Source organism: Rhinoraja longicauda, chromosome 18, assembly GCF_053455715.1.
Source record: "Rhinoraja longicauda isolate Sanriku21f chromosome 18, sRhiLon1.1, whole genome shotgun sequence".
Lineage (NCBI taxonomy): Eukaryota > Metazoa > Chordata > Chondrichthyes > Rajiformes > Arhynchobatidae > Rhinoraja > Rhinoraja longicauda.
The window spans coordinates 1,511,167-1,537,397 of record NC_135970.1 but is presented as its reverse complement, the minus strand read 5'-3'; the positions used below and the strand labels follow the sequence as shown (position 1 = coordinate 1,537,397).

The following is a 26,231-nucleotide window of genomic DNA, read 5'->3' as shown; positions in this document are numbered from 1 at the left end:
TCTATAAGATCCCCTCTCATCCTTCTAAACTCCAGTGAATACAAGCCCAGTCTTTTCAATCTTTCCTCATATGTCAGTCCCGCTATCCCAGGGATCAATCTCATGAACCTACGCTGCACTGCGTCAATTACAAGGATGTCCTTCCTCAAATTAGGAGACCAAAACTGTACACAATACTCCAAATGTGGTCTTACCAGGGCCATATACAACTGCAGAAGAACCTCTTTACTCCGACACTGAAATCCTCTCGTTATGAAGGCCAACATGCCATTAGCTTTCTTCACTGCCTGCTGTACCTGCACGCCAACTTTCAGTGACTGGTGTACAAGGACACCCAGGTCTCGCTGCACTTCCCTCTTACCTAACCTGACACCATCTAGATAATAATCTGGCTCCTTGTTTTTGCTGCCAAAGTGGATAACCTCACATTTATCTATATTATACTGCATCTGCCACGCATCTGCCCACTCACTCAACCTGTCCAGGTCGCCCTGCAACCTCCTAACATCCTCTTTACAGTTCACACTGCCACCAAGCTTCGTGTCATCCACAAACTTGCTTGTGTTACTTCTAATTCCTTCATCCAAATCATTAATATATATGGTAAACAGTTGCGGCACTCCACTCGCCACTGCCTGCCATTCTGAAAAGGACCCCTTTACTCGTACTCTTTGCTTCCTGTCTGCCAACCAATTCTCTATCCATGTCAACACCCTACCCCCAATACCATGTGCTCTAATTTTACTCATCAATCTCCCGTGTGGGACCTTATCAAAGGCTTTCTGAAAGTCTAGATACACTACATCCACTGGCTCCCCTTCATCCATTTTGCTTGTCACATCCTCAAAAAATTCCAGATTAGTCAAGCATGATTTCCATTTCATGCTGACTTGGACTTATCCTTTTACTTCTATCCAATGCACCGTTATTACCTCTTTAATAATTGACTCCACCATCTTCCCCACCACCGATGTCAGGCTAACTGGTCTGTAATTTGGGAGTGAGATAGTTGGCACATCTACTGACATCTCAAAACTGCAGGTCTGGAGGCTGCTTTATTCAAAGTGGGAAAACATTCCCACATAGGTTCATAAGTCACAGGGGCAGAACCAGGCTATTCGGCCCATGGAGTCTACCTTGCCATTGAGTCATTCAATCATGGCTGATCTATCTCTCCCTCCTAACCCCATTCTCCTGCCTTCTCCCCTTAACCTTTGACATTCGTACTAATCAGGAATATGTCAATCTCCACCTTAAACTATCATTGACTTGGCCTCCACAGCCGTCTGTGGTGATGACTTCCACAGATTCACCACCCTCTGGCTAAAGATGGCCGTTGCCCTCAGGCCACTGTGTCTGTCCTTCCACAGTCAACACAAGGCAGGCTCTCTCTGCCCGGCAGCAGGCTGGGGGTTGTAGTCCTGGTTAGGACTGGGGAAGGGCGGCTGGTGCAAATGGACTACATCTTCCAGGAGGCAGCGCGCTGTATACAGGGCGGACGACAGCTCTCATGTTGGTGAGCGGGCGGCCGGCCGGATGGAGACGGACTGCAGCGCCCGTGTTAATGAAAGGGCACCTGGAGTGATAGGACTACAGATCCCGGCATCCAGCGCGCCGTGGACCAATTACTTCAGCTCCCATGTCAGTGAATGGGCGGCTGCAGTGTGAGGACTACATCCCCCAGGAGGCAGCGCGCAGTGGAGAGGGAAGACGACAGCTCCTATGACGGTGAGCAGGTGCCGGACAACACGGACTACAGATCCCGGCACGCAGCGCGCCGCAGGGGGCCGCTGGGAAGGTGGAGGACCGTGCGGAGCGAGGAGGCCCGGGCCGTCGCGCGGCGGGGCAGCGGACAGGATGAGCTGGGCGGACGGCAGCCGGCGGCAGCAGCAGCGGCAGCACGGGGCCAAGCGGCCCGCCTCGCCCCCCCGGGTAAGCGCGGCCCGGCCCCGCCCGGGGGGAGCGGGCACAGCGGGGCCGCACTGGGCCCCGGAGACTCGGCCCGAGAGAGGGAGAGAAAGAGGGGGAGGAAGACAGGGGGAGAGAGAGGGGAGGGAGGGGGAAATAGGGGGAGGGGGGGGAGGGAGAAAGAGAAAGAGCGGGAGAGAGGGGGGAGAGGGAGTTTACTGGCAGTGCTCCCCCCGCCCCCCACACACACACACAGCCTCACCCACCTCCCCCCTCACCCACACCCCCTCACCCACACCCCCCCTCACCCACACCCCCCTCACCCACACCCCCCTCACCCACACCCCCCTCACCCACACCCCCCTCACCCACACACCCTCACCCACACCCCCCCTCACCCACACACCCCCTCACCCACACCCCCCTCACCCACACCCCCCTCACCCACACACCCTCACCCACACCCCCCCTCACCCACACCCCCCCACACCCCCCCTCACCCACACACCCCCTCACCCACACCCCCCTCACCCACACCCCCCTCACCCACACACCCTCACCCACACACCCTCACCCACACCCCCCCTCACCCACACACCCCCTCACCCACACCCCCCTCACCCACACACCCTCACCCACACCTCTCCTCACCCACACCCCCTCACCCACCCCCCCCTCACCCACACCCCCCCCTCACCCATACACCCCCCTCACCCATACACCCCCCCTCACCCACACCCCCCCCTCACCCATACACCCCCCTCACCCATACACCCCCCCTCACCCACACCCCCCCCCTCACCCATACACCCCCCTCACCCATACACCCCCCTCACCCACACCCCCCCCCTCACCCATACACCCCCCTCACCCATACACCCCCCCTCACCCACCCCCCCCTCACCCATACACCCCCCTCACCCATACACCCCCCTCACCCATACACCCCCCCTCACCCACACCCCCCCTCAACCACACCCCCCCCTCACCCACACCCCCCCTCACCCACACCCCCCCTCACCCACACCCCCCCACACCCCCCCTCACCCACACCCCCCCTCACCCACACTCACCCAAACACCCCCCCTCACCCATACACCCCCCTCACCCATACACCCCCCCTCACCCATACACCCCCCTCACCCATACACCCCCCCTCACCCATACACCCCCCCTCACCCATACACCCCCCCTCACCCATACACCCCCCTCACCCATACACCCCCCCTCACCCATACACCCCCCCTCACCCATACACCCCCCTCACCCATACACCCCCCCTCACCCATACACCCCCCTCACCCATACACCCCCCTCACCCATACACCCCCCTCACCCATACACCCCCCTCACCCACACCCCCCCCCTCACCCACAACCCCCCCCTCACCCACACCCCCCCCTCACCCACACCCCCCTCACCCACACCCCCCTCACCCACACCCCCCTCACCCACACCCCCCTCACCCACACCCCCCTCACCCACAACCCCCCTCACCCACACCCACCCTCACCCATATACCCCCCCCTCACCCATACACCCCCCCCTCACCCATACACCCCCCCTCACCCATACACCCCCCCTCACCCAAACACCCCCCCTCACCCATACACCCCCCCTCACCCATACACCCCCCCTCACCCATACACCCCCCTCAACCACCCCCTCCCTCACCCACCCACACCACCTCCCTCACCCACTCACACCACCCCCCCCCCCCCTCCCATACCCAATTTGCAGTGGGCCTCACTATGACACTGGAGGAGGCCCACTTCAAATTGGAGGAACAGGACCACTTATTTCGCTTGGGCAGCTTGCAGCCCAGTGGTATGAACATTGACTTCTCTAACTTTAGATAGTTCCTTGTCCCTCTCTTCCCCTCCCCCTTCGCAGTTCTCCCACTGTCTTCCTGTCTCTACCTATATCCTTTCTTTGTCCTGACCCCCCCCCCCCCCCCCCCGCGAGACATCAGTCTGAAGAAGGGTCTAGACCCGTAACGTCACCCATTCCTTCTCTCCAGAGATGCTGCCTGACCCGCTGCGTTATTCCAGCATTTTGTGACACCTTCGACTTGTCTTCCTCTCAGTTATAGGACCTTAGCGTGCATGGTCTGGTACAAAATTTTACTTTAGAGATACAGCACGGAAACAGGCCTTCGGCCCACCGGCTCCGCACCAACCAGCAATTGCCGTACACTAACACTATCCTATCCTAAATTACAATTTTACTGATGCCTACAAACTTGTACGTCTTTGGAGTGGAAGGAAACCGGAGCACACGGTCATGGGGAGAATGTACAAACTCCATACAGATAGCTGCTGTAGTCTGGATGGAACCTGGGTCTCTGGCATTGTAGTTCGTGTTCATATGTGATAGCAGCAGAATAAGGCCATTCAGCCCATCAGGTCTACTCCATCATTCAATCATGGCTGATCTATCTTTCCCTCGCAACTCCATTCTCCTGCCTTCTCCCCATCATAACCCCTAAAACCCTCTCTCTCTGTTCCTCCCCCGTGCTAGTTCTCCAACTAGTTTCACTGTCCTGATTAAATTTTACTGATTGGATGCCTCACTGTCACTTTCTCCTCAGCTACAGTGTCCTCCATAATGTTTGGGACAAAGACCCATCATTTATTTATTTGCCTCTGTACTCCACAATTTGAGATTTGTAATAGAAAAAAATCACATGTGGTTAAGGTGCACATTGTCAGATTTTAATTAAGGTCATTTTTACACATTTTGGGCTTCACCATGTAGAAATTACAGTTGTGTTTATACATCGTCCCCCCATTTCAGAGCACCATAATGTTTGGGACACATGGCTTCACAGGTGTTTGTAATTGCTCAGGTGTGTTTAAATGCCTCCAGGTATAAGAGAGTTCTCAGCACCTAGTCTTTCCTCCAGTCTTTCCATCACCTTTGGAAACTTTTACTGCTGTTTATCAACATGAGGACCAAAGTTGTGCCAATGAAAGTCAAAGAAGCCATTATGAGACTGAGAAACAAGAATACAACTATTAGAGACATCAGCCAACCCTGAGGCTTACAAAAATCAACTGTTTGGAACATCATTGAGAAGAAAAAGAGCAATGGTGAGCTTACTAATCGCAAAGGGACTGACAGGCCAAGGAAAACCTCCACAGCTGATGACAGAAGAATTCTCCCTACAATAAAGAAAAATCCCCAAACACCTGTCCGACAGATCCGAAACATTCTTCAGGTGTCGGGTGTGGATTTGTCAATGACCACTGTCCGCAGAAGACCTCATGAACAGAAATACAGAGGCTACACTGGGCTACAGATGCAAACCACTGATTAGCCGCAAAAATAGGATGGCCAGGTTACAGTTTGCCAAGAAGTGCTTAAAAGAGCAACCACAGTTCTGGAAATAGGTCTGGTGGACAGATGAGATGAAGATTAACTTATATCAGAGTGATGGCAAGAGCAAAGTATCGAGGAGAGAAGGAACTGCCCAAGATCCAAAGCACACCAACTCATCTGTGAAACACAGTGGTGGGGGTGTTATGGCCTGGACATGTATGGCTGCTGAAAGAACTGGTTCACTTCATTGATGATACAACAGCTGATGGTAGTAGCATAATGAATTCTGAATTGTATAGACACATCCTATCTGCTCAAGTTCAAACAAATGCCTCAAAATTCATTGGCCGGCAGTTCATTCTACAGCAAGACAATGATCCCAAACATACTGCTAAAGCAACAAAGGAGTTTTTCAAAGCTAAAAAAATGGTCAATTCTTGAGTGGCCAAGTCGATCATCTGATCTGACCCAATTGAGCATACCTTTTAAATGCTGAATATAAAACTGAAGGGGTCCAGCCCCCAAAACAAGCATAAGCTAAAGATGGCTGCAATACAGTCCTGGCAGAGCATCACCAGAGAAGACAACCAACAACTGGTGATGTCCATGAATCGCAGACTTCAAGCGGTCATTGCATGCAAAGGATATACAACAAAAGACTAAACATGACTGCTTTCATTTACATGACATTACTGTATCCCAAACATTATGGTGCCCTGAAATGGGGGGACTATGTATAAACACTGCTGTAATTTCTACATGGTGAAACCAGAATGTATAAAAATGGCCTTTATTAAAATCTGACAATGTGCACTTTAACCACATGGGATTTTTTTCTATTACAAATCTCAAATTGTGGAAATCTCAAATAAATAAATGATGGGTCTTTGTCCCAAACATTATGGAGGGCACTGTAGCAATGAACCGTTCTACATTTCTTTGAGCATCGTACCCTATGATCTGTGTTTTCTCACCTTACCGCTGCATATCTCTGTTCTCCCCCACCCCGACTCTCAGTCTGAAAAATGGTCTCGACCTGAAAAGTCACCTATTCCTTCTCTCCAGAGATGCTGCCTGACGTGCTGAGCTACTCCAGCATTTTGTATCTATCTTCAGTGCAAACCAGCATCTACAGTTCCTTCTTACACATAATATTTAAGTTTTTGAATGGATATCAGAGTTGTCATGATTGTAAAATTATTGAACAGTGTGATGTTCGTCATCAGCTGCTTGCAAACGTCTTGCTATTGTTTCCTCTCTTGTACAGGATAAAGGATCAAGTACAACCTGGGAATCTGCTGATTTGGGGGATGATGAACGGAAGCTAAAGTTCCTAAGATTAATGGGAGCAGGCAAGGTAAATTGCAAGTTGTCTGTATTGTGCTTTGTGAGGGAATGGTAAACTTGTTCAAATGACACTTGCTCTGCAAAGCTTTTACAGTGCTTTGTTCCAGATACAAACTTTATACAAAGAGAGCAGAAATAGCATGTAGGAAGAAACTGCCCATGTTTATACCGAAGATGGACACAAAATGCTGGAGTAAGTCAGCAGGTCAGGCAGCATCTCTGGAGAAAACAAATGGGTGATGTTTTGGGTCGAAACCCTTCTAGTCACCTATTCCTTTTCTCCAGAAATGCTGACCAGCTGAGTTACTCCAGCATTTTGTGTCTGGAGCAGAAATTACATTCCCGTAGAAACTAGGAATGGCAATAACATTGGGGATAGAAGGAACTGTGGATGCTGGATCACAGTAACATTACCTGGCAGCTTGGAATCAGTGGTTGAGTTGCTGCTTGGGCCAATCGTGCACTCACTCTGACGACTTTACATGGGAAGGGCGGTACAGCTGTTGTTAATTTGTCCAAATAGATTATGGACTCTTTTTTAATCTTTCCTCAACCTCTCCCCAAAGAATGGCTCATGAATTGTGTAGGAAGGAACTGCAGATGCTGGTTTACACTGAAGATAGACACCAAATGCTGGAGTAACTCAGCAGGACAGGTAGCATCTCTGGAGAGATGGAATGGGTGACGTTTCGGGTCAAGACCCTTCTTTTCCAGTCCGAAGAAGGGTCTCGACCCGAAACGTCACCCATTCCGTCTCTCCAGAGATGTTGCCTGTCCCGCTGAGTTACTCCAGTATTTTGCATCTGTTTAATGGTTGATTGATTAATAACTTGATGCTGAGGTGAATCAACGTCATTTACTTGCTCTGGGTCAGTAGACTGGGTTTGAAACTGGTCCCTGGATTTGTGGGCTTTATCCGAGGTGTTCGCTCAGTACAGTGCTGAGTAAGTGCTGTGCTGTCGGAGGTGTAGCCCACGAGATGAGATGTTTAAAATAAGGCGCATTCTGCTTTTTCAGGTGAATGGTAAAGAATCCCACGGAGCAAGTTGAAGAAGAGGAGCTTAGTTCTCCTGGTGTCCTGGACAGCATTCTTCTATTAAACAATACCACCAAAAAACTGCTTAATTATATGGGTGCACACTGGCTGCCTTGTTTGTCTGCATCATTACAGTGAATGCACCACAGAAGTAATTAATTGCCTGTAAAGTGCTTTGGAGCATCCTGGGGATGTGATAAGGTACTGTAAGTTTTGGTCCGTTCTTTACCATAACCTGTGACCTGGGAGAGCATGTTGCTGTATAAAGGATGCAAAGATCGCAAAACTGGTGGAGGCAGATATGATAGTGGCGTTTAAGAGGCTTTTAGACAGGTACATGGAAGTGCAGGGAATAGAGGGATATGGACCATGTGCAGGCAGATGAGGCCAGTTTAACTTGGCGTATTCAGCACACACATTGTTGGCCGAAGGGCCCATTCCTGTACTGTACTGTTCTATGTATGGCGAGGTACAGATACAATGAGAATGGTGCTTGCAGCTTCACAGGCACACATGCTCAGTACAAGCATACAGAAAATCAAATTATACATAAATTATACTTCATTTCTAAACCAAAGAACAATGTGCAGAATAATATTTAAATAAAAGTAAAATCATATTTTAAAGCAATTTCTTTGTCTTGGTAACCCGCCCAAAATCTAAATTTGGACTTTGAAGATGGCTGGAGAGATATTGAATTGTCCCCATGAACATTAGACTGATCACCTAAGGCCATCATTACACATGTTACTTATTATCCATATCTGCACTCTGTTTAGACAAGGTAAATTTAGTTTCAGATTGTAGCAAGGTTTGAAAACTTTGCCTTATACAACAACTAAGCAAAAAAATAATGAATGTCATGTCATAAAAATGTACCCCACATAAGTCAAGAAGAGCTAATAGGGCAAGGAAGTGCAGATGCTTGGCGTACATAAGAAGACACAAAGTGCTGGGGAGTCTCAAAATGTCCCAACAGTATCTCTAGAGAGTATGGATAGGGTCAGGACCCTTCTTCATACTGATTCAACAAATAAAGACAGTGTTGGAGTAACTTAGCAGGTCAGGTCACATCACACAACGAACTGCAGATGCTATCGGATGAATAAGTCTGAAGAAGGTTCCCGACCCTAAATGGCAACTCCATTCTCCAGGGTTGCTGCCGGATGCGCTGAATTACTCCAATACTTTGTGTCTCTTTCTGAATGTTTTCATGTAAGCAGCCAAACCGTTTGCTTTGGTTGCTCACTCTGCAATAGTAGTACTGGCAAATTTGTGATTAATCCAAACTATACACTTTGACAGCCTTCTCCAAAGAATAATCATCCTGTGTGGTCAGTAAGGCTTTTAGAGTCATAGAGTGATACAGTATGGAAACAGGCCCTTCGGCCCAACTTGCCCACACCAGCCAACATGTTCCATCTACACTAGTCCCACCTGCCTGCATTTGGTCCATATCCTTCCAAACCTGTCCTATCCATGTACCTGTCTAACTGTTTCTTAAACATTGGGATAGTCCCAGCCTCAACTACCTCCTCTGACAGCTTGTTCCAGGCACCCACCACCCTTTGTGTGAAAAAGTTACCTCTATTAAATCTTTTCCCCTTTACCTTAAACCTGTGTCCTCGATTCACCTACTCTGGGCAAGAGACTGTGCATCTACATGATCTATTCCTCTCATGATTTTATATGTTGTAGTCTGGATCTTTTAGAATGGAAATATTTTGAGAGCAGGGAGCTTAGGTTCTTGTTGGTGTGGTATACTGTAAAGCTGCCTTGTCTTAGAGTCATACAGTATGGAAACAGGCCTTTCAGCCCTTCCCCACAGTGACTGGCATGTCCCATCTACACTAGTCCCACCTACATTTGGCTCATAACCCGCTCAACCTATCCTATCCATGTGCCTGTCTAAATGTTTCTTAAACATTGCAATAGTACCTGCCTCAACTACCTCCCCCATATAAGTTCTGCCTTCCTTAATGTTACTTTTGTTCACAAATCCAACCCGTGGTGTCCACATGAGTTTAGTTATTTTCAGGCAGATCCTCAATCAGTTTTGAGGTTGTTCCAGTTGCTCGTAGGTCTGGTCCCAGCGACAGCATGCTTCTCATGAACAGGACCTTTCTGATTCATTTGTAATTAATGGCAACAAAAAAAATGTCAATGTAGAAACAAGGAACTGCTGATTCTGGTTTACAAAGGGACACAGTGCTTGATTAACTCAGCGGGTCAGGCAGCATAGAAACACAGAAAATAGGTGCAGGACGTGGCCATTTGGCCCTTCGAGCCAGCACTGCCATTCATTGTGATAATGGCTGATCATCCACAATCAGTAACCTGTGCCTGCCTTCTCCCCATATCCCTTGATTCCACTAGCCCCTAGAGCTCTATCTAACTCTCCAGAGCATCTCTGGAGAGCGTGGCAAGGCGATATTTTGGGTCAGGTCTCTTCTTCAGACTGATTGTTGTTGGGGGAAGGGGGGGCAGGTCAAACCCTGGCCGGTGAAACATTGCCTTTCCACGTTCTCCAAAGATGCTGCCTGAGCCGCTGAGTTACTCCAGCACTTTGTGTCTTCAACATTTTTAATCATTGGGTCCTCAGATGTTCAAGAAGCAAATTGCAATCAGTGTTTGAAATTTAGCAAGATCTAGCCATTTCATCTTTTAATATGTTAAGGCGTGTGCTGTTGTGCTAAACGTGTAACAGAATGGGGTTGTAATTAATAAAAAACATTAGATTTTTACCACACAACTATTGTGGATGTGTGGGAACCTGTTATCAATTCCTTAAAACTTGAGTTTGGAGAACTGAGGTGAGAAAAAACCTTTTCACCCAGAGAGTTGTGAATTTGTGGAATTCCCTGCCACAGAGGGCAGTGGAAGCCAAATCACTGGATAGATTTAAGAGAGAGTTAGATAAAGCTCTAGGGGCTAGTGGAATTGAGGGATATGGGGAGAAGGCAGGCATGGGTTATTGATTGGAGACGATCAGCCATGATCACAATGAATGGTGGTACTGGCTCGAAGGGCTGAATGGCCTCTTGCACCTATTTTCTATGTTTCTATGAGAAAATTCTTGTCTGGTAATAACATTTGTTGATGAAGGCATTAAATCCTTGATAATCACAATCATCCTTTGTCTGCACATTATCTAATTGACTGCACTACCTAGCAAATTATGCAAGGAACATCTGGAAAGAAAACATAATTGGGAAATGAGCTGGATATAAACTGAGAAATCCCTAATGCATAAATGATAAAGTTGCTTCAAGGCCTGGAATGTTTCTTTTAAAACAATTTACTAAACAAAGAACTGCAGATGCTAGTTTACGAAAAAGGATACGAAGTGCTGGAGTAATGGATTGATGACCCTTCTAAATACTGTTGTACGGTTGGATGGTGGGGAAGGGGGAAGAAAGCTGGGAGAGAGGAAAGGTAGGGCAAAAAGAATTTGACTGCTGCACTTAATCCTGCCCCTCCTCGCTTCCAGCTTTCTCCCCTCCACCAAAATCAGTCTGAAGGGTCCCAACCCAAAACGTCACCTCTCCATGTTCCCCAGAGATACTGCCTGACCTAGAGTTACTCCAGCACTCTGTGTCCTGTTCTCATTTGCTGTGATAGTTTCAGAATTTTGATTTGTGATAAATAAATTGCCCCTTCCTTCAGATGCAACTTGGCAGTAATAACCTACTTTAAAAATCAATTTTCATTGTTCATGCAAGGAGTTGCCAAAATTTGGATTGAGTTACATTTCCAATGTTGTTTTGGAAATTTGAAGTCATAGTTGTGAACAAGCATCTATCAGTTAGTGTTTCAATGGGGTTTAACGAGCTGTTGATGGAACCAGTCAGTCAGTGCCTGTGGCAACTTACGTACTGAAATGTCAGTATTTAACAAAAGAGCCTCTGCTTTGCAATAGGCAGTAACTTTCCATGAGGCTAATTGAGTTCTGTCATTTGTCTGAAGTCTTTTATTGGCTTGCAGTGTTAATTGAAATTTTGTTCAGTGGGAAATTTAATTGTGGTTTGTTTTCATGCTATGCTGAAGCTTGGTGCGATATTTTCTGAATTTTTGACGCCAGACAATTATTTTCTTTAGAAGGATCATGGTGGACGTGCAAATCCAGGCGATCACAAGTCAACCTCCGTCTTCAGAACAGGTGAGGAAAAGGCTTCCTTCCTCAGTGAGTGATTACCACAGCCACTAAGGTGTGTGTTATGGGGCTTGTGCAGTCTGTAATGGAGCTGGTGAAAGCAGTTGCTGACGGGAGAAGCAGATTCAGCTTCGCTCCCCCTAGTGTTCTCAGGTATTTTGAATGCTCAATTGTGTATTTGAACTTATCAAAGTAGTTGCCCAACAATATTTTAAAAGCAAATGGGTCTGAAGAAGGGTCTCGACCCGAAACGTCACCCATTCCCTCTCTCCTAGATGCTGCCTGACCTGCTGAGTTACTCCAGCATTTTGTGATACCTTCCATTTGTACCAGCATCTGCAGTTATTTTCCTACACTACAATAAGGTCATAAGTAACAAGAGCAGAATTAGGCCATTTGGCCCATCTCTGCCATTCAATCATGGCTGATCTATCTCTCCCTCCTAACCCCATTCTCCTGCCTTCTCCCCATAACTCCTAACATCTGTACTAATCAAGAAACTATGCTTTAAAAATATCCATTGACTTGGTTTCCACAGTCTTCTGTGGCGAAGAATTCCACAAATTCACCACCCTCTGACTAATGAAACTCCTCATCTTCCTAAAGGAACATCCTTTAATTCTGAGGCTATGACCTCTAGTTCTAGACTCTCCCACTAGTGGAAACATCCTCTCCACATCCACTCTATCCAAGCCTTTCACTCTTGCAGCCACATCTCGGTAATTCCCACAACAATTCCTGCCAATCTCTAACTGTGCTACAAGTTCATCCACTTTGTTTCTTCTATTATGCGCATTTAAATGCAACACCTTTAATTCGGTATTCACCTCCCCTCCTCTCACACCGGACCTGATTTTATCCGACCTTACTCTCTTATCCCTTCTTAAACTTTCCATCCTGTTACTTCTGTAACTTTTCCTGCACTCTCATAGAGTCATAGAGTGATACAATGTAGAAACAGGCCCTTCGGCCTAACTCGCCCACACCGGACAAGAATGCCCAGCTATACTAGTCCCACTTGCCTGCGCTTGGTCCATCTCCCTCCAAACCTGTCCTATCCATGTACCTGTCTAACTGTTTATTAAACAAGGGATAGTCCTAGCCTCAACTACCTCCTCTGGCAGCTTGTTCCATACACCCACCACCCTCTGTGAAAAAGTTACCCCTCAGATTCCTATTAAATCGTTTCCCCTTCACCTCTGGTCCTCGATTCCCCTACTCTGGACAAAAAACTCTGTGCATCTACCCGATCTATTCCTCTCATGATTTTGTACACCTCTATAAGATCACCCTTCATCCTCATGCGCTCCATTGAGTAGAGACCCAGTCTACGCAACTTCTCCCTATAGCTCACACCGTCTAGTCCGGGCAGCATCCTCCTAAATCTTTTCTGAACCCTTTCAAGCTTGACAATATCTTTCCAATAACATGGTGCCCAGAACTGAACACAATATTCTAAATGCGGTCTCACCAACGTATTATACAACTGCGACATGACCTCCCAACGTCTATACTCAATACTCTAATAAAGTACCAAAAACCTTATCCTCCTGCGACTCGACCTTCAAGGAACCATGCACCTGCACTCCTAGATCCCTCTGCTCTACAACACTCTCCAGAGGCCTAGCAGTTACTGTGTAGGTCCTGCCCTTGTTCGACATCCCAACACCTCACACTTCTCTGTATTAAATTCCATCTACCATTTCTCCCCCCACCTGGCCAATTGATCCAGATCCTGCAGCAATCTTTCACAACCATCTTCACTATCTGCAAAACCACTCACTTTTGTATCATCAGCAAACTTGCTAATGTTGCCGTGTATGTTCTCATCCAAATCATTGATGTAGATGACAAACAGTAACGGGCCCAGCACCGAACCCTGAGGCACACCATTCCTTCCCTTTAACTCCACCCTTACACCTCCAATTTGTCGAACACCCCCACCCACTATTTAGTTTGAAGCTCTCTATGGCCTAGAAACATAGAAACATAGAAAATAGGTGCAGGAGGAGGCCCTTCGGCCCTTCGGCCCTTCGAGCCAGCATCATTCATTGTGATCATGGCTGATCATCCACGATCAATAACCCGTGCCTGCCTTCTACCCATATCCCTTGATTCCGCTATCCCCTAGAGCTCTATCTAACTCTCCCTTAAATCCATCCAGTGATTTAGCCTCCTTTGCCTTCTGTGGCAGAGAATTCCACAAATTCACAACTCTCTGGGCCTGCCATATATGGTTTACCAGGAGTCTGATCCCAGCCGGGTTCAAGTGTAGTCTGTCCCGTCGGAACAGTTCCCTCTTTCCCCAACAGTTCCCTCCTTCCGCCAATGTACCACATCTTCCACACCAGTCTTTGAGCCGTGCGTTCAACTCTCTTCTCCTTTCAACCCAATGCCAATTTGGATGTGACTCCAGTAGCAATCCAGAGATTATTACCTTCTTGGTTCTGCTTTTCAATTTGGTGCCTAGCTTTTCAAATTCCCTCAGCAGAACCTGTTCCTCGTTCTACCTAGGTCATTGAACCATGACGACTAGATCTTCCCCTCCCACTCCAAGTTCCTCTGCAGGTCAGAAGAGATGTCCCGAACCCGGGCACCAGGGAGGCAACACAGCCTTCGGGACTCTTGGCCCTGGTGACAGAGAATAGTGTCAATGCCCCTAATTATACTATCCCCAATGACAACTACGTTTTTCTTTCCTGTTGCCTCTCGAATGCGTCATCCTTCCTACAGTCCTCCAGCTCAGTCCTCACCTCTGCTCCCCTCAGTCCTCACCTCTGCCTCACTAGCAGTCACACCCTCCACGGACCACGTTGGCAGCAGTTACTGTCACGGGTGTAACTGCCTCCAGATGCACAGCGACCAGGTAATTCTCCCCGTCTCTGATGTCCTCAGCGTTTGAAGCTCAGACTCCAGGTCGTCCACTTTCAGTCTGAGTTCTTCAATCAACAAGCATTTGCTGCAGATGTGGTCGCCAGGATTGACCAATGGGTCCAGCAGCTCCCACATCATGCTGCAGCACATCGCCTGATCCTGCATATCCAGCAGCTCCCACATCATGCTGCAGCACATTGCGCGATCCTGCATGTCTCCCTTGCGTATCTCACAAATCTTCCTGAAACTTCCTGCTTGCTGCTGCTCTGGGTCTGACAGGTCCGCTCCTCTCTCCGAAGCCTCTCGAGCCTAAGCCTCACGATGCATTTTTCCTCAACAGACTGGTGCTTGTTTCTCTTTTATTTGCTAGAAACACTCTCCAGCTAAGCCTATCGGACGTCTGCATCACTCTAATGTCCCTCCTCCACAATTAGCAACACTGAAACAGCCAAACTAACTTCTTCCTGACGATTTGTGAAAACCTTTGTCTTTTAAAAAGCAGATTCTTGCTTGCAGCAAGATGCCTCTTCTCCCTCTGTCTTCACTTTTCGCAGCAGAATTATATATGCTTCTACCATATATTCCAGGCACCCAGCACTCAATATAAACATAATAAACTTTCCTTGCTTACCCCCTTTAAATATGTTCCCCCTCTCACCTTCAGGCACATGCCTAGTATGTGACATTTCCACCCTGGGGAAAGGCTCTTATCTACCTGTCACCATTTTATATAATAAAAAGCCATTCAACCTTTGCTCCAGAGAGCAGAATCCACCCTTGTCTTGCTTGTCCATGTAGCCTACAATGAAGGAGCTTGTCATCTGCCTTCTAAAGTCCATGTGGACAACATCCACTGCCCTGCCCTAATCATTGTTATCATTTTCTCAAAAAGACGCTCAAATCAAATTTGTGAGATCGGACTTCCCCTGTCCAAAGCCATATACTGACTATCCCTGACATCTATGGAGTGCGAGTGGATCCTACCTCAAAGATCTTTCCTGATAAATCCCTACCATTAATGTAAGGGCTTGTTGGCCTATTATTTCCTTGCCTGGTACCCTTTCTTATACAAAGGAACAGCGCTTATTCTGCAACTTTCTGCCACCTCGACCAGGGCTAAAGAGGGTACAAGGATATCTGACAGGGCCCCAGAAATCTCATTTGCTTCTCTCTGTAAACTCTGTAACCTTCTCTCTGCTCCATTAGTCATAGAGTCATAGAGTCCTACAGCACAGAAAGAGGCTCTTCGGCCCATCGTGTCCGTGCCGCCCGTTACCAAACACAGTCTAATTTTAATCCCATTTTCCCGCATTTGGACCGTAGCCCTGAATGTTGTAGCATTTCAAGTGCCCATCCAAATGCCTCTTAAACGTTGTGAGTGTTCCCGCCTCCACCACCACCCCAGGCAGTGAGTTCCAGACTCCAACCACCCTCTGGGTGAAAAAGTTATTTCTCACATCCCCCCAAAACCTCCCGCCCCATACCCTGTATCTATGTCCCCTCGTTGTTGAACCTTCCACCAGTGGAAGAAGTTCCCCGCCATCTACCTTATCTATGCCCCTCATGATCTTGTACACCTCGATCATGTCCCCTCTCAGCCTTCTCTGCTCCAGGGAAAACAACCCCAGTCTGCTCAGTCTCTCCTCATAGCCGAGGCCCTTCATCCCTGGCAGCATCCTGGTGAATCTCCTCTGCACCCTCTCCAAAGCTATCACATCCTTTCTATAATGTGGTGACCAGAACTGTACACAATACTCCAGCTGTGGCCTCACCAGTGTTCTGTACAATTCCATCATTACCCCCCTACTTTTATATTCGATGCCCTGGCTAATGAAGGCCAGTAACCCATATGCCTTTTTGACCACCCTGTCCACCTGTCCTGCTGCCTTCAAGGACTTGTGTACCTGTACTCCAAGGTCCCTCTGTACCCCCGTCTTCCCTAGGGTCCTTCCATTCATGGTGTACTCCCTCTCCAAGTTATTCCTGCCAAAGTACATCACCTCGCACTTTTCAGGATTAAATTCCATTTGCCACTGCTCCGCCCATCTGACCATCTCATCTATATCTTCCTGCAGGTTGCAGATCCCTTCCTCGCTATTCATCACCCCCCTAACTTTGTGTCATCTGCAAACTTGCTGATCATGCCCTGTACGTTGACATCCAGATCATTAATGTAGATTACAAACAGTAAGGGACCCAACACCGATCCCTGCGGCACCCCACTGGCCTCCAGTCACAGAAGCAACCTTTTACCATCACCCTCTGCCTTCTGTCACTAAGCCAGTTTTTTATCCATTTTGCCAAGGTGCCCTGGATCCCATGGGCTCTTACCTTCTTGACTAGTCTCCTGTGTGGGACCTTGTCAAAAGCCTTACTGAAATCCATGTATACCACCTCCACTGCACTACCCCCAGTCCCTGGGAACTTATCTACTGTGGTGTTTTTCAAGGCACTGACATCATGTCTTTAATATACCCTAAGTGCCAACTTCAATACTCTGGTGTATTTGTGCCTTAAAGGAGATGTGTGGGCAAGTATTTTTCTGTTGGATGCCTGGAATGTGCTACTGGGGGTGGTGGTGTTTAACAGTCTTGGATTCCCTGCATGGATATGTGGGCTAAAGGGCCCGTACCTGTGCTGTACTGGTCCAGAGATGGAGTAACTTGGTGGTGGAGTAACTCAGCGGGTCAGGCAGCATCTCTGGGAAAAAAAGGATGGGTGATGTTTTGGGTCGGGGGCCTTCAGACTGAAGGAGGGGAAGAAGAGATGAGCAAGACCAATCAGGGCCAGCTGATTGGGTCCCGACCCCAAATGTTGCCCATCCTTTCCCACAGTGAGTTACTCCAGCATTTATATCTTTGGTTTAAACCAGCGTCTGCAGTTCTTTGTTTCTACTGTACTGTTCTATGTCTGAGGATTGATTTTAAAGTTCAATGAATGGGCGATTGGATCTTTGGTGAATGTTCTTGATTTTTGTTGAAGGTGATGAAGATAAGAAAATAAATGAGGAACTGGAGCACCAGTTTCACCAGAGCTTGGACAGTCAGCTGTCGGGGAGGAACAGACGACATTGTGGACTCGGCTTCAGTGAGGTAAGGGTTTTTTTTCAATTCAGGTAGAGTTGCAGCCTTGCAGAGTCAGAGACCCAGCTTCGTTCCTGACTTTGGGTGCTGTTTGTACGGAGTTTGTATCTTTTTTCTGGGCGCTCCGGTCTCCACCCATTCTCCAAAGACGTACAGGCTGGTAGCTCCAGTAAAGATTGTAAATTGTCCCAGGGGCGCAGTATAGTGTCAGTGTACGAGGTGATCGCTGGTGGCCCTGTTTCTGCTCTGTATATCTAAACTAAGCTGAACGTTAGGGTATTTCTTACGCACATGTGCATGCTTTATACATGTGAGCGGATACACAATGTGGTAGGATACACAGTGTAGGCCCTAGGTTTGAATAGGAAAATAACTGCAGAGGCTGGTTCAAATGGAAGGTAGACACAAATGCTGGAGTAACTCAGCGGGTCAGGCAGTATCTCAGGAGAGAAGGAATGGGTGACGTTTTGGGATGAGACGCTTCTTCAGACTGATGTCAGGGGAGGGAGCCAGAGGATTGCTCTTTTAAAGAGCAACAGAAGAAAACTAAAAGGGCAATACGGGGAGAAAAGATGAGGTAAGCTGGCCAATAATATAAAGGAGGATAGTAAAAGCTTTTTTGGGTACGTGAAGAGTAAAAAAATAGTTAAGGCAAATGTGGGTCCCTTGAAGACAGAAGCAGGGGAACTTATTACAGGGAACAAGGAAATGGCAGACGAGTTGAACCGGTACTTTGGATCTGTCTTCACCAAGGAAGATACAAACAATCTCCGCATCTCCCAGATGTTCTAGTGGCCAGAGATCCTAGGGTGACGGAGGAACTGAAGGAAATTCACATTAGGCATGAAATGGTGTTGGGTAGACTGATGGGACTGAAGGCTGATAAATCCCCAGGGCCTGATGGTCTGCATCCCAGAGTACTTAAGGAGGTGGCTCTAGAAATCATGGACGCATTGGTGATCATTTTCCAATCTTCTATAGAATCAGGATCAGTTCCTGTGGATTGGAGGGTAGCTAATGTTATCCCACTTTTTAAGAAAGGAGGGAGAGAGAAAACAGGAAATTATAGACCAGTTAGTCTGACATCAGTGGTGGGGAAGATGCTGGAGTCAATTATAAAAGACGAAATTGCGGAGCATTTGGATAGCAGTAACAGGATTGTTCCGAGTCAACATGGATTTATGAAGGGGAAATCATGCTTGACTAATCTTCTGGAACTTTTTGAGGATGTAACTAGGAAAATGGACATGGGAGAGCCGGTGGATGTAGTGTACCTTGACTTTCAGAAAGCCTTCGACAAGGTCCCACATAGGAGATTAGTGTGCAAAATTAGAGCACATGGTATTGGGGGTAGGGTACTGACATGGATAGAAAATTGGTTGGCAGACAGAAAGCAAAGAGTGGAGATAAATGGGTCCCTTTTAGAATGGCAGGCAGTGACTAGTGGGGTACCACAAGGCTCGGTGCAGGGACCGCAGCTATTTACAATATACATTAATGACGGATGAAGGGATTAAAAGTACCATTAGCAAATTTGCAGATGACACAAAGCTGGGTGGCAGTGTGAACTGTGAGGAAGATGCTATGAGGTTGCAGGGTGACTTGGACAGTCTGTGTGAGTGGGTGGATGCATGGCAGATGCAGTTTATTGTGGATAAGTGTGAGGTTATCCACTTTGGTGGTAAGAATAGGAAGGCAGATTATTATCTGAATGGTGTCAAGTTAGGAAAAGGGGACGTACAACGAGATCTGGGTGTCCTAGTGCATCAGTCACTGGAAGGAAGCATGCAGGTACAGCAGGCAGTGAAGAAAGCCAATGGAATGTTGGCCTTCATAACAAAAGGAGTTGAGTATAGGAGCAAAGAGGTCCTTCTACAGTTGTACAGGGCCATAGTGAGACCGCACCTGGAGTACTGTGGATAATTTTGGTCTCCAAATTTGAGGAAGGATATTCTTGCTATTGAGGGCCTGCAGCGTAGGTTTACTAGGTTAATTCCCGGAATGGCGGGACTGTCGTATGTTGAAAGACTGGAGCGACTAGGCCTGTATACACTGGAATTTAAAAGGATGAGGGGGGATCTTATTGAAACATATAAGATTATTAAGGGGTTGGACGCGTTAGAGGCAGGAAACATGTTCCCAATGTTGGGGGAGTCCAGAACCAGGGGCCACAGTTTAAAAATATGAGGTAGGCCATTTAGAACGGAGATGAGGAAAACATTTCTGTCAGAGAGTTGTAAATCTGTGGAATTCTCTGCCTAAGAAGGCAGTGGAGACCAGTTCTCTGAATGCTTTCAAGAGAGAGCTAGATTGAGCTCTTAAGGATAGTCAGGGGGTATGAGGAGAAGGCAGGAACGGGGTACTGATTGAGAATGATCAGCCATGATCACATTGAATGGTGGTGCTGGCTCGAAGGGCCGAATGGCCTCCTCCTGCACGTATTGTCTATTGTCCATTGTCTAAGGTATGCAATCCTTATGACCAGATGTATTTTTAATTGTAAAACGGAACTGTTTGGTGTTTGGTTTGTTGGTTAATCCAAAATTCCTCGGACCCCTTCAATTACGGTAAGTAGCATAATAAGACTTTCCAATTTCTGTTTAGATTTATTATTGTCATGTATACTACGGTACAGTGAAATGCTTTGTTTTGCATACCACCCAAATAGATCAGATATACAATCAAGTAGAGCAAATATGTTGAGCAAAGTGGACGATACAGAGTGCAGAATATAGTTCTCTGCATTTTAGCCATGGTAACCAGAGGAGTTCAGTTGAGGAAAGTTATCCTCCATCCACATGACATTGATGTAGGTTGACGCACTCTGCCTTGTAATGCCGTTTGTCTGTGGTACAGAAACAACGATGAAGTTTTGACACCAAATAGAAGAGCGTATTTGAATTCATGGAATTAAAACAAATTACAAAGTTCCCCTGCTGCATAAAATTAAGCGTTGTGTTAATTAATTAATGTTTGGAAAACAATTCTTGCAACATAGTTATAGAGTGATGGAGTGATACAGTGTGGAAACAGGCCCTTCAGCCCAACTCGCTCACCAATGTGCCAGCTACACTAGTCCCACTTGCCTGCACTTGGCCCATATCCCTCCAAACCTGTCCTATCCATGTACCTGTCCAACTGTTTCTTAAACGATGGGATAGTCCCAGCCTGACTACCTCCTCTGGCAGCTTGTTCCATACACCCACCACCCTCTGTGTGAAAAAGTTACCCCTCGAATTCCTCGGAAGGGGAAAAGATTTAGGAAAATAACTGCAGGTGCTGGTACAAATCGAAGGTATCACAAAATGCTCAGTAGGTCAGCAGGTCAGGCAGCATCTCAGGAGAGAAGGAATGGGTGACGTTTCGGGTCGAGACCTGAAACGTCACCCATTCCTTCTCTCCTGAGATGCTGCCTGACCTGCTGAGTTACTCCAGCATTTTGTGATACCTTCGATTTGTACCAGCATCTGCAGCTATTTTCCTAAATCTTTTCCCCTTCACCTTCAACCTATGTTCCTCGATTCAACCTTTTCCCCTTCACCTTCAACCTAGGTTCCTCAACCTATGAATCGAGGTCCTCTGGTCCTCTATTCCCCTACTCTGGGTAAAAGACTCTGTGCATCTACCTGATCTATTCCTCTTCCTAAAGTTCTTTATACTTTGTTTTTTAATACGTGTTTGGCCTAATTGTGTGAATATTTGTACCTTTTTGGGCCAAGGGGCATCGGTAACTAAGTGGTATTAGATTGATTACTCTGAGCCAGAGAGCCCACGAATCAACTAGGTACAGGTCCAGCAAACTGGTGATCCGACACCTCCTTTAATCTGAACAAAACTGCAAGAGCGCACTTGAAATCCCTCCCACCCCCGGAAGTCCCCCTGAAAATGTGTTGCAGGGGTTGCCTATCTTGACCTCATCGGCACTTCCATATAGTGTTTTGCAGCACCTCAGTGTTGATTTGTGATGTTAAGTGTATGCATTAAAGGCAACTAATTGACAGTACTGCTAGAATTATTAATGTTCATCTGTGTTCCAGCCAGAGGCAGCAGAGCCAGAGTTGCTGCAGGTCAGTCCTGCGGAAGATGAGGCGTCCAACAGCTCGAATGGTTCTGAAACCGAGGCTCAACCCAAGGATTATTCTTCAGACAACGTGAAATCCAGTAACGAAGAAAATGAGTCCGAAGATACAGACGCCAAAAAGCAGGACCTGAAAAGCAATTATAAGATGATGTTTGTGAAGTCATCTACAAATTAACGCTCTCCTTTAATGGTCTCGTGTTCAAAGTTCTGACTTGTATAATTCCTATACATTTCACTGAACAAAGAATGCCATTGGAATTATTTTCTGATTTAGTATACGACTTGCTCTTGCCAACATTATGTCCAAAATGTTTCCTATATTAAGTTTTTACATCTCTTATTTTATGATATGGTCTTGAATTTCCTTTGTGTCATCTTTTTGCAAAGTCTGCCCCCTGCATTTTAAATGATTTCTAAGCGTGTAATGTCTGAATTGAGACATATTACTCGGTTGTTGTGGTAATTTATAGATGCATATCATTTGTCCAATTTTTTGACACTGTTCCAGAGAAAGAACTTATTCAAGTATAAATGGTAAAGGCTAATAGAAACATTTTTAGCTGTTCATATACTGTATATAAAATAAAAGTCCAAGTCTTTACAACAAATGACTATTTTGTTATTAAAGTTTAAAGATTGAGCTGGAAATTCCACCGATCACACATTCTAATTTAATTACACCTGTTCAAACTTTAAACTTCTTCAAATGTTGATTCTAAAACTGAAATGACAGAGCAGGCTACCATATGAAGCAACAAAGCTGATCATCTGAAATGTTTGAAAAGAGGCAAGAATTTGATTTCAAAGCCAATTAGGGTAGCTCTCTGCTCCAAAGTCTCAGTAATGGAGTGACCAGAACTGTACACGACACTCCAAATGCGGCATAACCAAAGTCTTAGAAAGCTGCATCATGCCTTCCTGACTTGTACTCAGTGCCTGACCAATGAAGGCAAGCTCACCATCGACCTTCTTTATCATTCCATCTACTGTGTTGTCACATTCGGGGAACTATGAACCTGGACCCCACTATCAATGCTGTCAGGGGCCTTGCCATTAACTGTATACTTTCCCCACACATCCAACCTGCCAAAGCGCAACACCTCACACTTGAACTCAATCTGCCATCATAGACACAAAAAGCTGGAGAAACTCAGCGGAACTTGCGCATCTCTGGAGTGAAGGAATGGGTGACGTTTTGGGTCAAAAAGGGTCTCGACCCGAAATGTCACCCATTCCTTCTCCAGAGATGCTGCCTGTCCCGCTGAGTTACTCCAGCATTTTGTGTCTATGGTTTAAACCAGCATCTACAGCTCCTTCCTACACATTCAATCTGCCATCACATTAATCAAACTGTATCTGATGCACATCTGCACAATGTCCCATCAACATAACACATCTTAAAAGTCCTGCTATTGACCCCAGGTGCCTTATTTTGTTGTCAAAGGCGTATAACATTATTCTTACAAACTTTCTTCAAATTCACTTATCCAATCAATGTTAGGAATACAGCAATTCCCAATCTCCACTCTGAGGAAAACCTATTTATTTCACCTTTTTAATCATTCATTATATTTTCATCATACGTTGTTTTTGCCTTTCTACTTTTGAAGTAGTTCAGAAGGTTGATACAAAGCAGAAGCAGAATATTTTTGCTGTACTAATTAGTTTTGAACGATTAGTGCTGATAGCCACACTAGAAAGACGTTCTATTTTCCATGACCCAACAGTGCAGTGAAGCACAAACTTAAACACCATGTACAAATGATTATACATTTCATGAAAGTTACAGCTAACCTTTCCACATGCAAAACGTCATGACAATGGAATGGAGTCTCGTCCAAAATACATTTTTGGATGACAATAAAGGCTATTCTGATTCTGAAATGCAAAAAAAATCACTAAACGTTATTCCCTTATCATGTATCTATACACTGTAAATGGATCACTTGTAATCATGTATTGTCTTTCTGTTGACTGGTTAGCATGCAACAAAAGCTTTTCACTGCATATGACAATAAAATAAACCAAACTGAAATAAGCAATCACAAATAATCTGATGCACCAGTTTATGTGTGATTTAAATTGAATTGTTTCCTTACCAATCCAGAGGTAAAGCCTGCAGGAACTGAAACAAACCGATATTAAAGTTGTCACGGTCTTTACACATCTGAATTGTGGAGAATAAATAAATAAATGAAAAAATATAAGAATTTAACAAGATAGAATTATTTAAGAGCAAAACTGCTGGAAAAACTCAGCAGGTCAGGCAGTATCTGTGGAAGGAGTGGGTCTGAGGAAGGGTCCCGACCCGAAACATCGCCTGTCTATATCTGCCACAGATGCTGGCCGACACGTTGAGTTCCTCCACCACTTTGTTCACGATTCCAGCATCCGCATTGTGTCGTTATCTCAGAACAGAGATACTTTTAAATAAATATATACCTTTTAAACATTATTTCAAGTACTTCTTTGGCAAGTTCAACCATGCATTGTTTTTATAAACTATCCAGCACACATTGACTGCATCTTTGACTATTGTTATTGAATTTTACATGAAATAGTACTAAATTAGATTTTTATCAGGCTTTTTGGTCAGGCAGTCAATGCTACCCAACGTTCAAAACTAGCTACAATAATAGAGCAGATATATTCTTATGGTTTAGAAAAAAAGGACAGTACAGGAACAGGCCCTTCAGCCCACAAAGCCACTTAAATGCCACTATCATATCTACCTCCACCACCACCCCTGGCTCTGCCTTCCAGGCACCCAGCACCCTCAATGCTAAAGGCTTGCCCCACACATCTTCAAACTCACCCTCTAGATTTTGATATTTACACCCTGGGAAAATAGCTTTTGACTGTATCCTATCCATGCCTCTGATCATTTTATACACTTCTATCAGGTCTCCCCTCAACCTCAGGCGTTCCAAAGAAAACAATCCAAGTCTGCAACCTCTCCCTGTAGCTAATAACCTCTAATCCAGACATCATTCTGGAAAACCCCTGCACCCTCTCCACCCCCTCCACACACTTCCAGTTATGATTTAGTCACCATAACATCCCAAAGGTGCAAGGTTCACCTGAAACGAAATCTGACACAATAAATAAAACCAAATCAAACCTTGTTTCCAATTTTTTCATTAGAAAATGGGACAAGGGTTTGTATCTAATCTACTTACAGGATGTAGGTTGTTATTTTAAATTAATTATATAATGAAGTTGTCTGCTTTCATTTTAACGAGAATTTTGTTTATTAAAAGGTCCCAATAAATTCAGCTGAAAGCTGGCAACAGTCGACAGAAAATCTATCGGCAGCACATTACAGCACCAAGTTGCAAAAACGGAAGAACACAGCATAAGGCCCACAGTGTCTGTGCGGAACATGATGCAAAGAGCAACATCACCCTGCATTTGATCCATATTCCTCTAATCCCAGCATATCCAAAAGCCTCTTAAACACCACGATCTGAGGTTGGAGCCCTTGCGCCATGAGTCATGGAGCCCACGGCCGGCGGAGCCTAGGTCAGGGTGACAGAGGCGTGCAGAGAGGACCCGGCAGCGATAGTGGAGATGGGGTGGCGGTCGAAGGGGACGCTGACCAAAGGATGAAGACAGACGCTCCCGAGGGAAGGAACAAAGGAGGAGCCGGCCGTGAGGGAGCGGGAGGGGGAACGGCCGTGAGGGAGGGCGAGGAGGGAAGAATAAAGGAGAACCTGGCGTGGATATGCTGCATCTTTGTTAGCGCCCTTTATGGGTGACCATTTGCATACCTTGGGTATGCAAGCAAAGTATTTCACTGACTTGTCACATGTGACAATAAAGTATTCATTCAAATCGTATCTGCCTCCACCATCACCCCTGGCAGCGCGTTCCAGCCACCACCACCCTCTGTGTAGAAAAACCTGTCCTGCACGTGCCCTTTAAGTTTTGTCCACCTCACCTTGAATCTATGCCTTCTAGTATTTGATATTTCCACCCTGAGGAAAACGATTCTGAATGTCTACCCCATCCAAACCTCCTATAACTTTATATACTTCTGATGGTCTTCCCTCAGCCTCCGATGCTCCAGAGAAAATAATCAAAGTTTGGCCAATCTCTTGCCCAGAGTAGGGGAATTGAGGACCAGAGGACACAGGTTTAAGGTGAAAGGGAAAAGATTGAATAGGAATCTGAGGGGTAACCTTGTGGTGGGTGTATGGAACAAGGAGGTAGTTGAGGCAGGGACTATCCCGACATTTTAAGAAAACGTTAGACAAGTATATGGCGTGCAGCGTAGGTTCACTAGGTTAATTCCCGGAATGGCGGGACTGTCGTATGTTGAAAGGCTGGAGCAATTAGGCTTGTATACACTGGAATTTAAAAGGATGAGGGGGGGATCTTATTGAAACATATAAGATAAGTAGGGGATTGGACACATTAGAGGCAGGA

At 46.3% G+C, this 26,231-nt stretch overlaps 1 protein-coding gene across 1 annotated transcript; it reads left to right on the top strand.

The window, feature by feature from the left end:
* Positions 1–1,694: 1,694 nt before the first annotated feature.
* Positions 1,695–23,010, top strand: c18h11orf58 (chromosome 18 C11orf58 homolog). Its single transcript, XM_078414705.1, has 5 exons — positions 1,695–1,932; positions 6,497–6,586; positions 11,711–11,771; positions 17,622–17,731; positions 21,760–23,010. Exons 1-5 carry the CDS (start codon positions 1,723–1,725, stop codon positions 21,976–21,978), a joined length of 690 nt encoding a protein of 229 aa, XP_078270831.1. The 5' UTR covers positions 1,695–1,722; the 3' UTR covers positions 21,979–23,010.
* The last annotated feature ends 3,221 nt before the right edge of the window (positions 23,011–26,231 follow it).